The sequence below is a fragment of the Cibotium barometz genome, chromosome 19, assembly GCF_041138505.1.
Source record: "Cibotium barometz isolate CiBa-2024 chromosome 19, ASM4113850v1, whole genome shotgun sequence".
Lineage (NCBI taxonomy): Eukaryota > Viridiplantae > Streptophyta > Polypodiopsida > Cyatheales > Cibotiaceae > Cibotium > Cibotium barometz.
Genome location: NC_141064.1, coordinates 26,179,992 through 26,192,375, shown reverse-complemented (window position 1 = coordinate 26,192,375; position 12,384 = coordinate 26,179,992). Strand labels below are relative to the sequence as shown.

Sequence of the window (12,384 nt, the reverse complement as noted above, 5' to 3'; positions counted from 1 at the left end):
TCTATCATATTTTTATTACAAGCTTTTATTCTTTTAGAAAATTTAAAAATTATCAATAATAGCAGCGAAGCTATGGTAAATTTATTTAGAAAAAAAAATACATATCTTATTTTTATGCATAATACTAAAAAAGGAACTCCTACCATATTGTAGGTTTAGAAATCTAGAGCAAAAAGAATGATTTTGACCATATTTATGAAAGAATACTTTTTTGTATTTATGTTTAATTATTTATTTAAGAAAAAAGAGAAATTATGATAAATAATTTTATGCATAAGAATTTTTAAATGACAACAGGGGAATTCCCATGACATTCAGAATTCAATCATTTAAATGCAAAAAAGAGGAATTTTTGGCATATTTAAAGTAATGGATATTTTTATTTAATTTAAAAAGATGAATTTTTAATAAATTTATTTTATGCATAAGAAATTTTAAATGATAAAAAAAGAATTCCCATGACATTCGAAATTTAATCATTTAAATGCAAAAAGAGGAATTTTTGGCATATTCAAAATAATGGATATTTTTATTTAATTTAAAAAGAGAAATTTTTGATAAATTTATTTTATGCATAAGAACTTTTAAATGATAAAAGAGGAATTCCGATGACATTCGGAATTCAATCATTTAAATGCAAAAAGATGAATTTTTGGTATATTAAAAAAATGGTTATTTGTATTTAATGAAAAAGAGGAATTTTCATGGTATTTTAAGTAGAAAAAGGTTTAAATAAATTTTGATGACAAAAGAGGAATTTTCACCATAATTCCACCTAAAACATTAGGGTATATTAATGTTGATAATTAAATTGGTGGAAAGAATATTCTTAGATATTTTTATGTAGATAAATCACCACATTGATATATACGCAAAATTGGATTAGTGGAAGAAAAGTATTTTTATAAAAACCTGATATTCTCGTATAGAACGACTTCTTAATTCTATTGTGGTTAGGAAGGAATGAAATTCATAAAGTTAGAATTTCCTTACGGTTAGAAGTTCAGTGGATTTTATGTGAAGAAAATCCTTAGAAATCTAAGTTAGAAGTAAACCGAATAATTTTGGTTAGACCACGACTGTGAGAATTGCGGCCAGGAAACTACTTGCCCATCTCTTGAATTTGAATCAAGCAAAAACCTCGAGACCAATTCCAAATCTTGACACAAAGAATAGACTACCGTTGAATTAGCATAGTTTTCCCTTAACCGAAATCACCAAGAATCAAGTTGAAAATTCAGTCAAATGATGGGTAGATTACCCTGATGAGGGATCAATGATTCTCATTAAAAAAATCTGGATTATGGGAAAAGGGTTTTGTGGAACCAAACTCGAATCGGGAATTCTACTTGCATAGAACCTTTGATTTTTTTTAAAGGACTGTTTTACGCCAGAATGTTGGAGGAAGCATTTGGTATGTGATTAACTAAGGAGAGACTTGTTGCAACAGCTGGTGGGGAGTCTTCGAGGGATATTGCTCGCGGCAAAGCCTGCCAAGGTCCTGACCAGCCTCGGTATGAGTAAAATGGTATGCTTCTGGTATGATGGGCGAGGACCGACAAAGCGGTCCCACTGAATTTTGATATTGGATCTCGTTTGTTGACCAACTGGTCTGCAAAACAGAGAGTCCAAATGATAAATCTTTGTAAAACAACGGACTCAATGTTTTGGAGGATTATGATCAGTAATACTATGATTTCATTGAAAGATTATTTTAAAGACAGTCGAATATGTTATAATAGCAATTTCATATTGGGTGCGTAAGTGGTGTGACTACTTGAATTTTGCTTGAAGCGCCAGCTAGGGGGCCTGGGAACTCTTTTCCTCGGTACCCGGGCAAAACATAACCAAATTTTTATAAAGGAATCCCACCAATACAGTGGCTAGGGGGTTGGCTAACCCACGGGCTGGTTGGGGTTAGGTTGGATCGGGGGATTCCTGTGATATAATTAGTTTACGACAATTAAATTACATTAGTTAGATTATGTCCTAGGAAGACCCTTGTTCTGTGGGAGGGATTCAACGGATATGCCTCACAAAAGGGGGGAAAAAGTCATGATTCTATGGACTAATTGTAAGTCTCTTCCTTGATCTGACCATGTGACTTTCGGGTTTGGTCGGATCAGTTTGGTTAGCTAAGACTTTGACTCGTTAGATCAATTATCCAGTTAGATGATTTTCCTAGTGGAATCGCTCGTACCTTCCGGGTGAGGGAAGTTTTTCTGGGTTTGGTTTTGGAGGAACCGTCGGGCTAGTCTCTTGTCTAGACATCCGTGGGCAAGGCCCCGTGTGTGGATCCCTGCCCTGCATGAGAGGCTGATGCTACTTTCGCTACTGCCAACGCCCTCGGAGGGGGCACCGCGGAGGGGGCGGGGGTCTCACATCTGGTATCAAAGCATTGTGAAAAGCTAGAAGGAAAAAACGAATTCTTATCAGAAAACATATAATAAAAACTCAGAAAGAGCATTTACGTATTGTATTTTCATTTCTTAAGCTTCATTAATGAAGATTTTTAATCAAAGAATTTGGTTTTATAGATGGAAGTTCCACGCTTATCCGGTATTCCCGATCTCACCCAGTCATAGGATATGACTACCTTCTCCAAACCTCTTACGTCTTAGGATCTCATAATGTATCATTTTTGGCAGAATCATGAGGAGAGTGAACCATGGCCGATAGCCAGATCCTCTCACCGATGAGAAAGAGCTTGACCCCGATGTTTGCAAAGACCTTCACAGAACTTAGCCAGGTCCCTTCAAGGGTGAAGGGGAGAACTTGGGCGAGGCTGTGGAGAAGTGGGTCGAGGCCATGGAAGAATATTTTGATGTCACCGGATACAACGAGAGGAGAAAAATGGCTCTCGCAAGACTGAAGATTGTGGAAATAGCCAGGGTGGCATGGAGAAACCATTGTGACACCAACTAGCTGGATAGGAACACCCAGTCTTGGAATGATCTCAAAGCTTATCTAAGGAAGAGATTTTGTCCCCCTGGATTTTTAGAAACCAAGATGAATGAATTCTTAGAGTTAAACCAGGGGAACAAAACTATTGAAGAATATCTCTAGGCATTTGCTCTTCTCCTCAAGTACTCACCACCGCTAGACGAAGAGCAACTCATGGTTGGCCATGTTCATTCAAGGAATGAACAAACCTTTGGACCACCTGGTCAAGAATGCCAAGCCAATTTCTATGGCTAAAGCTGTAAGGATGGTGAAGGACTTCGCCCCAAAGCCTTTATCGTGAAAGTCCCACCAAAGCCTTTATCGTGAAAGTCCCGCCAAAGCCAGCTCCCTCATCCTTCAAGAGATTCCAAAGCCTTTATCGTGAAAGTCCCACCAAAGCCTTTATCGTGAAAGTCCCGCCAAAGCCAGCTCCCTCATCCTTCAAGAGATTCCAAACATCGGGAAGTTCTTCTAACCTTTTGCCTCCAAAGAGACACCAAGGTCCCAACCAGAATCTAGAGACAGGAAGTTTCAGGAATGAAGGAAGACCTTTTCCTCGAAGCTCTTTCTCAGGAACTCCGGCTCTTTCAAGAATGCAGAGGGATGAGTTTTGAAGTGAGAACAGGTGTTTCGGAGATGTCAGGGGATTGGGCACCAGCTCAAAGATCATTGTTTGGGACATCATAGCATAGCGGAGGCTACACTCCAACCCACACACTTTGTCAATCCATGAATGCAACCCGGTTAGCGCATAGAGGCTATCCCGAATGGGAGAAGATTAGTTAACCACACACTAGTGACTTCTAGTCCTACTCAATCCTTCTTCAACACTCAAGCAATCAATCTAACATAATCAAAGCATCAAGATTAGGCTACACTTAGGCACAAAAATGCAACTTATGCAAAGAATCTAACATGCAAAGAGCTATCACACAAGCCTCAACTACACATCATTTCATGCACAAGCTTCATCACATACACTCTACAACTCACAAATCAGATTTTAGCATCAAAACATCATTGTAATTAAGATGCGATAACTAGGATCCCTAATCCTCATTTTGTAAATTAAGTTGTGTGTGTTGGTAATTATGCAAATTGACAAGACTATGTATCAAAGGGCATGAGGAATTCATCACCCCTCTTTTATTTGGTTTGAGTTTTAATTAAGGAAAATAGTTAATTTTAATTAATTATATTAGGGTTACTATGCAACATAGTCAAAATTTTATATTTTTATGATTTTTTCATATTTTTTTATTGAAGTTGTAGCATGTATTGTAACCTTAGGGCTGATTATTGGCTTATGGAAATGGTCACATAATCTCTTTAGCTTAGGAGTATTGGCTGAAAGATTTAATTATGCAAGCATGTAAAAGAATTGAATCTATTATGCAAGGATTGTTACGCAAACATATCAAATGTTGGCATCATCCATGAACTAATTTTAAGAGATCTAAAATTCCATTATGAAATTACTGATTATATGATTAGGACAATTGTGTGTAAGCTTACTAGGATGTAAGAATTGGAGTTGATATAGAATCGATAAATTAGATCTACAGGTGAATTCTTTAGAGTATCTAAGAATTGAACCAATGATGTTTGATGAATAGACCAACCATGTCTTAGATTCTTTCTGATGTATATGAAGTTTATAATTATTGTAATTATAATTTGAAGATATTATTATAGATGGATATACCATAGGTCTTACATAAGCTTAGGATAAGGGATAATCTAGTTCTATTGTTATTCTAGCCGATGTATTGAAGCGAAGATTAGAAGACTAGGGGCTAAAATGAAATTGGAACTGGATTGAATTAGATTTTGGCCTTTAATAATCTAAAAAATAGATAACATATTGTAAGGTCCCTCTCTCTCCAAAATAATGATGTCATTGGAGAGGGAGGAACCTTATACATATTCTTATATTGGGAATGCTATAGATGAATTCTATAAGATTAAGTTTATGCATGGAAGTTGAAAAAAAAACCAAGGCAGTGGTATGCATGCTTTGTAGTCGTAGTAAGTTTCAATTGATAATCTTTCTTATCCTATTTTCATGATGATTTTATATTTAAAAGTTATACTTGAATTACTTAAAGATTTATGTAGTTAACTTGTGAGTTATATGCTGAAATTATAATACATTTAGGTTAAGTGTGATAAGTAGGTTTCTTAAACTTTGATAGCGCAATTGTATGGTCATTGTGTTTTGATCTTGGATTTGTATTAAATGTTATGAACTATTCATATGGGACGAGTAGTTTATTGACAAGAAAGACTTAGACAAAAGAGAACTTTACCAAGACTTGAATTAATTTAGATCCATAGCCAAGACTTAAGGATTTCTCCTATTTGAAACTAAGGGGGAAAGGTGCATGAGTATTGCATATACAAAAAGGAACTAAGGATGTTCAAGAAACCCCAAAGAGGAGACTTTGCCTCAAGGGATGGTACTGCATAAACCCTGCATAAGGATTGTAAACAAAAGGATAGAACATTGTTAGGATTACAATTAGAATTGTTTAGGATTCCAACGGAGGGGATGGCCTCCCATCCTCAATGGAGGAAAGGATCACCATTAGCTTCTCACTTTTATGGGGCGGAGATTTGGAAAAACCTCCTGCCTCTTGGGAAAGTGGTCCAATGAGGAAAATGATGATTAGTGGGGATTTGATCCAACCCCCTCCTCGGGCCATACACCAGTTGACCAATACAAGGTCTATAAATGCGGTCTTGTAACAGTAAGACTCTTCAAAGGAGACTTATTTAGAAATCCCAAGGTTTGGAACAGGTTTTTGGCAATTTGGCCCCATGGATATAAGGGGCAGATCACACGGCCAAATGGCGTGCAGAAATGGCCCATTTCTGCTCGCCATCCAGCCCTGAGTGTGAGAAACAATCAACATGGAATCATCAAAAGTATTTTTGCAAAACTGCCATGGCCTGGTGTTAATGGAACGTGCACCTACTCTTCTTGGAACTGCCATCTCTGCGTGGCCTGAAGCCATGGTCCTTGGAGGTTAGAAATGTGCACATTTTGGCCTTCTTGTAATCCGCCTCAAAGAGACAAGGTATTTGGAGTGGCTCCAATATGACAAATTTTCCCCACAAAGAATCCACCCCATGTGCAGGTTTAGCTACATTGAATTAGTCATTGAAACGATATGATTGACTTTGTTTGACATTTGACATTCTTTTGTGTATGTGGAGGTTTAGCTATGTTGAACTAGTCATTGAAACGACGTGATTGACTTTGTTTGACATTTGACTTTCTTTTGTGTATGTGGAGGCTTAGCTACGTTGAATTAGTCATTGACTGACTTCGTTTGACATTTGACTTTCTTATGTGTTATGATAAGTAAAGAATGCTAAGGAAATGAAACACTTGAACCATCCTCGAGGCCGAGTGGAGGGTGGTTGGCTGGATTACGAGAAGGATGGATCCAAGCTCGGGTCTACTTGTTTCCGCGACAGAAGCGGATATCTAGGAACTTGTAATTTATACTTTTGTCTGAATTGTTAAAACCCCCAAGAGGGAGGGGCAGCCAGTCTCTCATGATAGGCACACGGCAGTACCCAAAGAAGGAGGGCTAGGTTGGGCTCTCACAATTCGAAAAAATTGAGGCTGCATGGGCACATTGCCAAATCCAACCAATTAACTCTAAAGGCCCTTGCCATTTCATTGGAAGAGAGGAAGTGCAATGACTTGCCATTTTTCCCTTCCTTTGTGTGTAAAGGGGATAGCTGCCATCCCATACTTAAACATAACGAGTACCAAGACAAAACCAAATGGAGCATATAAGCAAGATCCATGTTTACCAATGAACATTTACAATGCTTTCTGATTCCATCGTCTTAAAAGCATATTCATCCAAAGAGTGCTATCCTAATATGGCCACCACATTCATAATTGTAGTTTACCACCAACTTTTTCCTATCCAAAATGACCGATATCGCACCCGCATGCACACACATACCACTTCATTTCTTCATGAAACTTGATCATACTCTTGCGAACAGCATCCATAAGAGTTAACCTTGGAAACAATTTAATTCCGATACCTGGAAACAATAGTACAAGTCAATGTGCTAGTATCTTGACAAGAACACTAGACACCATTTCAAAAAGTGTTTGTTGTGTTTGTAAACAGTTTGTTGTGTTTGTATACATTGTAAAAAGACCTTACTACAAAACCCTGTTCTAGTTTTCTTCAATGGTGCCAAAGAAAATCCTCTTACGTTAGCATGGAAGACAAGTAACTTCGCAACTGGTGCCAAAGAAAATCCTCTTCAATTAGGAGGGAAACCACCTCCTTTTTTAAGAGCACTTAGATCTCCTGCATAAGCTTTAATGAACATAGGGTGTATTCTATTGAAGTTTATCTTGAACAGATTAAATCATAATAGTGAAAATTGTCATACTAAGCCCATCCTAGTGCTAGTAATCTATTTCAGACAAGTGAATTGATTTAAATTCCTTGCGTAGATCCTAAGATGTCAAGCACAATTTCTGGGCTAATTACTTTCTAGCTCTTGTGAACATGGACAGCTACCTCTGATTCTTGGTGACCTTTTCTTATTGCCATGAACACACAAAATGAGGGTCCACATCAAAGTTTGAAGCATCTAAGAGGTTGCACATATTCCTTGGTTTAAAAAACAAGGAATAAGAGGCTGGTAAATAAAGTTCTTGCCCACTCTCCAAGGCAACCAAAGGCATTTCAAATCATTCCATGCACACCGAACATGTTTGGGTCTTCACAATCCGGCGAGCAGAATGTGAAATCACAACTTTATTTTGTTACATGATTAATAGTGTGGCACAGAGACCCCATTGGACAGTTCTTAGAAGGCACAAGTGGTCTCATACCTAGGCTGTTATTTTCCTGCTTTTGGTTGTTCAGTTCTAATTTAGGTTTACCAAGAACCAATAAAAGGACTGCTTAGTCATCTCCCCAAGCTGGTATTTTCTGAGCTTTGGATCTTGAGAGGATTCATGCGAGATTGCTTGTCAAATGCCTTAGTACAACCTACCAAAGCTTGATTTACCCACAGTTGGTGAGCTTTGTTTGAGTTGAGCAATGCCACTTGACAAGTGCTTTCGTACAGTGTAAGTATCCGAGAGAGGTTGTGTTCTTGCTTTCTTCTCAAGACGAGGAAGAAGTACAACCGCTCCTTCAAGTCTCCTGCTTCACTTGTGTAGTAGCCCCAGGAGCAGGTAATCGTGGCCCGTGAGGTGTTACACTTGCATTGATGTGAGTTCCTTCAGGAAATTTGCCAAGCACATTCAGCAGCTTCATTCTTTTCAGCTCTTTGCCTGCAAATGTGGAATGCATGTAATCAAAATTCACATAACTGTGTTTCTTTATTTATGAGCATCATGCTTAATAGGCTACTTTCTCAGTTCATATTTCTCAAATTTTGAGCACCTTCTTCCAAAGAAAGCCTTACTGCCCGAGTCTCAAGCTCCACAGCATGGCCACTCCTTGCAACTGCTGAAAGTGACCGTAATGCTGCAGCCAGGCGGTGGAAATTTCACATGATTTATACTTCGAGGAGAAACCGTGCTAAGTGGTTCTTAAGAGACTTGCAGGAAAAAGGAATAAAGGTTTTAAGATCTTACCATGCAAACAGTACTTTTGATCGGATTCGTCACATTGCTTCAGGAACTCTTGCAGCTGCTTGAAACGTCGTTGAAATGGCAGCATATTGTCAGTATCAGTTTCTGCACTCTGTCCCACAGGAGTTGCAGAGAGAGCGAGAAATTTACCCCAATCTCCATCAGTTGGAGAACCCATATTCACAGGAGTTGTCTCCCGATCAAAATCCTTTAGCTTTTGAGATTGCTCCATAGAAAAAGGGAGGGAAGGCTCTCCAGCTGAAATAGTTGACAAAACTTTAGGCATTTGAGCATACACAGAGGTTCTCAAAAGCTGGAGCCCAGCTGATTGTAGATTGCCCCCAACTCCAGCTGCATCTGAGGCGACACTTGAGGGGTACCTTGCAGCAGGCACAGAAGACAGACAGTTATTCACAATAGCCACTTCAGGTGAAGATTTTCCTTTGGAGCTGAGACTTTTGCCATTCTTTTCTGCACATTCCCTCCATGCAGACTGGCTGCATCCAGTATCCTCGCTTTGAATCTCAAGTTTCACTTTAGAAAGATCCACTTGCCTGAGGGAGCTCTGAAGTTGTCCACACCATTGGGTCTTTGTGCCCAAAGCCTCCACTATACCACCCATGGCCTTCTGCTGCTCAGAAGTTTGGTGTTTTCGTCTAGCTTCATCACTGTGAGGTACACCATCTATTGAAGGAACATTTAACTCGCCATATTCCTGGCTAGCCCCTGATGCTAAGCTTTTCTGTGAGAAGAGTACCCTGCACCTCTTCTCAGGATTCCCTCTGTCATGATTAACATGGCCCCCACCATCAGCTTTGGAAACTATTGTCACCTTCTGCTGTGCAAAGAAATCGGGGGGAAGCTGTGTGTTCTTGAGACAGTATGTCGATGCTCCATTCCAGTCTTGTTTGAAAGGAGGCAAGCATGAACTGTTAACAGAGCGTGAAGGTGACGCTTGTGAGAAGAATGGAGCATTTATAGTATTGAAGAAACCTATATTTGTACGTGGGGGGGATACACATTTTATTGCTCCTTTGCTTGGACTAGATAGGCAATGTGTCAAAGACTTGGATTGTTCTGAGAGCTGCTTACAAGCCACAAGCCTGGACTCCAAAGCATTAGAACACCCTGAGAACATTGGAACACAACCATCCTTGTTTGCTGCCCTGCATGCACCTGGTATCAGCAGTCCACTGTCGGGTTCTAATGGCATTCTATGGTGAAGGCCATCTTCATGTTGGGTCAACTGTACACTGTGCGCTTCTGAAGTTAGGGGTTCAAAGGACGAAAATTTGGAAGCCCTTGAAGGCTCCCCAGCATTGTGACCAAGAGACAGAGCAGGATGAGACCCTTGACCCTCTTGTGACTGTTTCTCCTGCTTGCATAGCAACAAAGAGTGCAAATCCTCTTTATACAGCTCCGGCCCCTCCATCCACACATCTGATTGAACTCTATGGAGACTTTTAGAGGGTGTTGAGAATAGAGATTGAGGTGCCTTTAAAGGCAGCTGTTGTGAAAAGAGCTGAAGGGGGTTTGGTAGGTCAGTAAATGAGTGTATCTGACTGCCTTGATTTTTTTGCCTTTCTGAAGCTCCAAGGCCTAAGCATAGAGATGGCAAAGCACAGGAGAGCTCTGTTGTTTCGTGTTTTTGAGCTTTCTGTCGTGAAAATGATGGCATTGGTGTGCAGGGAGCTACATCCGGTGTCATCTCACCCCTTACAGGACGTTTGGCATGATTGCTTTGCACCTACAAAAGGGAATTATGCAACATTTAATTAACTTTGCATCATGCCAATTGTGGTGGGTGTAATCTCTACTGAGAGGAGTTAACGCTAATTTGGGATTATCAAAAACCAGATTATTAAAACTTAGCTGTTTCCATAGCATGCAAGCAAGATTGAAGGAGAATCTGGAACACAAAGAAAGGTCTAGTTCGACAGAAAACAGCCCCTAAGCACAATATTCCTTAAACTATTTTGCAAAAAGGCAAAGAAATATAGATGCCTACTTGTTCAGAGCTCATCCAATGTGGGATAGACGAAGAGTCTGCGAGCTTTAGGGCTGGTTCATAAGCAGGGGAGCTTATGGGAAAGCGCTCTGACGCCGCTGCAAAAAAACCTAAAGCACCCACAGTATGATTAAAACCCAGAACATCAAGCAAAATTCAGAACAAAAGAAGCCCGTCTAAATATCGAAACAGTTCACCTTGCACTGTGGTGTCCTTGTTAAGGGTGGGTTTCTCTGGGATCCAAGAAGGGGTTCTGAAGCTCTTCTTTGATGGGTCGTGCTCGGAAAGAAAGCACCCGATCACCGCCTGTTTACCGCCTTGCTCCACAGCAAAAGCCATGGCGCCCGAAAGGTAAAAAGCTCACACAATAGGGCACAGCAATGGCTTGTTCAGATCCCTACATCAGCTTCATATGACCCATCTCTTTGCATCATATGAGCTCTCCGCATCACATGACCCACCTGATGACCTGAAGGCACCATATGACCCACCTCTTAGCGCCCTATACGCATCACAGTAAACGCTAACACAGGCGCTTAGCTTGTGTTGCTGTTGTTGCGTGATGATGAAGAAAAAAAACCCCTAGTGAAGTGGTGCAGTTTAACTAGCTTTCTTTGCAACAGCCAATGGTGGTGTTATGCGACCCGTTGGCCCCAAGCTCCATGGTGGGTACAACTCCACCCACCCGAAGGACAGTAAGGGTGTTATGCTGTGTGCCCTTCAAAAGACGGCAAATTGCTGCATGGTTTTTGGCAAGCCCTCTTGCTGGAAAAGAAGTGTTCTCCTCAGTTGATTGAAGGTGGGTAGAAGCTCTTAGCTTATAAGGAAGCGCTTCTTAACAAGGGAAATCTGTGTGCGAGAGAGAAAGAAGGGGGGGGGGAATGTTCTGAGGTACTGGTATGAGAGAGTAAGAGAGAGAGAAGGGAAAGGAAAGTAGGGCTTGTAGTTTGAAAAATGGAGGGCAACGCTGTAGAGAAGTCAGAGACAGAACGTGACTTGAAGTGAGTGAAACAGCAGTAAATTCACCCCCGGGCCCCGGCTCTCTCTCTCTATGCTAGGACCTAAAAGCATTAAGGTGTCTCTCTCTCCCACTCTCCTACGACCTTAATGTTCCTCTATCTCTCTCATGTTCATCATTACACTCACATCAAAGCCGGCGGCAAGAAAGGTTTCCAATGAAACCAAAGGTGATTCTTTAATCAGGCTAGAGAGAGAAGGCGCGCGTAAGGATCTACTAGTGAGGGAGAGAGAGAGAGAGTAGCTTTACTAACTCCGGAATTATTACCAAAAGTAGCCCGCCACACACACTAGCAGGCTTTCATTCACGTGATGCTGCAACTTTCTCGAACAAGAAATTAGGGGGCATAATAATGCATTAATCGTTACACTAGTAACTAACTAAACCAATTAATCAATGATTATCAATCTCACTCAGATCACGTGCAAGGGTAAAGAAAGAGGATTAGTTAATTAAGACCTTTGTTAGGGCTTTGCTGGCTATCTAAGGATCCTGTCAGGATATGTAGGTGTGGGTCCCTTACTGCAAAAGAGGGCGGGAGAATGATTGCTGATTTGTGATGAGATGGTCAAAGAGAGAGAGAGAAAGAGAGAGAATGCATCTTCGTGAGTCGTGACATTACTCTCTGCTGCTGCAATCCCACAGGTAGAGTACCTTGTGTCGTCTATGGTTCAACCTTCATAGGTCTTTTTGCCCCCCCGCCCTTACCAACTCAAATAATTGATGAGCCACATGTACACCATGAGTCATGCATGCATGCCTTACATAGGTGTAGCCTGTGCTCTG

General features: G+C 40.4%; 1 protein-coding gene across 3 annotated transcripts; it reads right to left on the bottom strand.

The window, feature by feature from the left end:
- Positions 1-7,505: 7,505 nt before the first annotated feature.
- On the bottom strand, positions 7,506-11,483 carry LOC147628385 (uncharacterized). Of its 3 annotated transcripts, XR_015268082.1 has the most exons (6): positions 10,778-11,483; positions 10,581-10,690; positions 8,723-10,319; positions 8,576-8,630; positions 8,382-8,465; positions 8,215-8,269 (listed from the first exon to the last, which is right to left on the bottom strand). XR_015268082.1 is itself a non-coding variant. In XM_086813465.1 (5 exons), the coding sequence occupies exons 1-5, from the start codon at positions 10,917-10,919 to the stop codon at positions 8,130-8,132; spliced, it is 2,220 nt and encodes a 739-aa protein (XP_086669591.1). In that variant the 5' UTR covers positions 10,920-11,483; the 3' UTR covers positions 7,506-8,129. The 3 variants fall into 3 exon arrangements, 2 of the variants coding, with proteins under 2 accessions (XP_086669591.1, XP_086669592.1); XM_086813465.1 differs by having other exon boundaries at positions 7,506-8,269; positions 8,576-10,319; XM_086813466.1 differs by having other exon boundaries at positions 7,506-8,269; positions 8,576-10,500; positions 10,778-10,793.
- Positions 11,484-12,384: the final 901 nt, after the last annotated feature.

Excerpts from the sequence above, each read along its gene's own strand:
- LOC147628385 (XM_086813465.1), bottom strand. The coding sequence starts at position 10,919 with ATGGCTTTTGCTGTGGAGCAAGGCGGTAAACAGGCGGTGATCGGGTGC. Across the intron at positions 10,691-10,777 it reads CAAGGACACCACAGTGCAAG|GTTTTTTTGCAGCGGCGTCA; the intron begins GTGAACTGTTTC and ends TGGGTGCTTTAG. Across the intron at positions 8,270-8,381 it reads AAGGCTTTCTTTGGAAGAAG|GCAAAGAGCTGAAAAGAATG; the intron begins GTGCTCAAAATT and ends CCACATTTGCAG.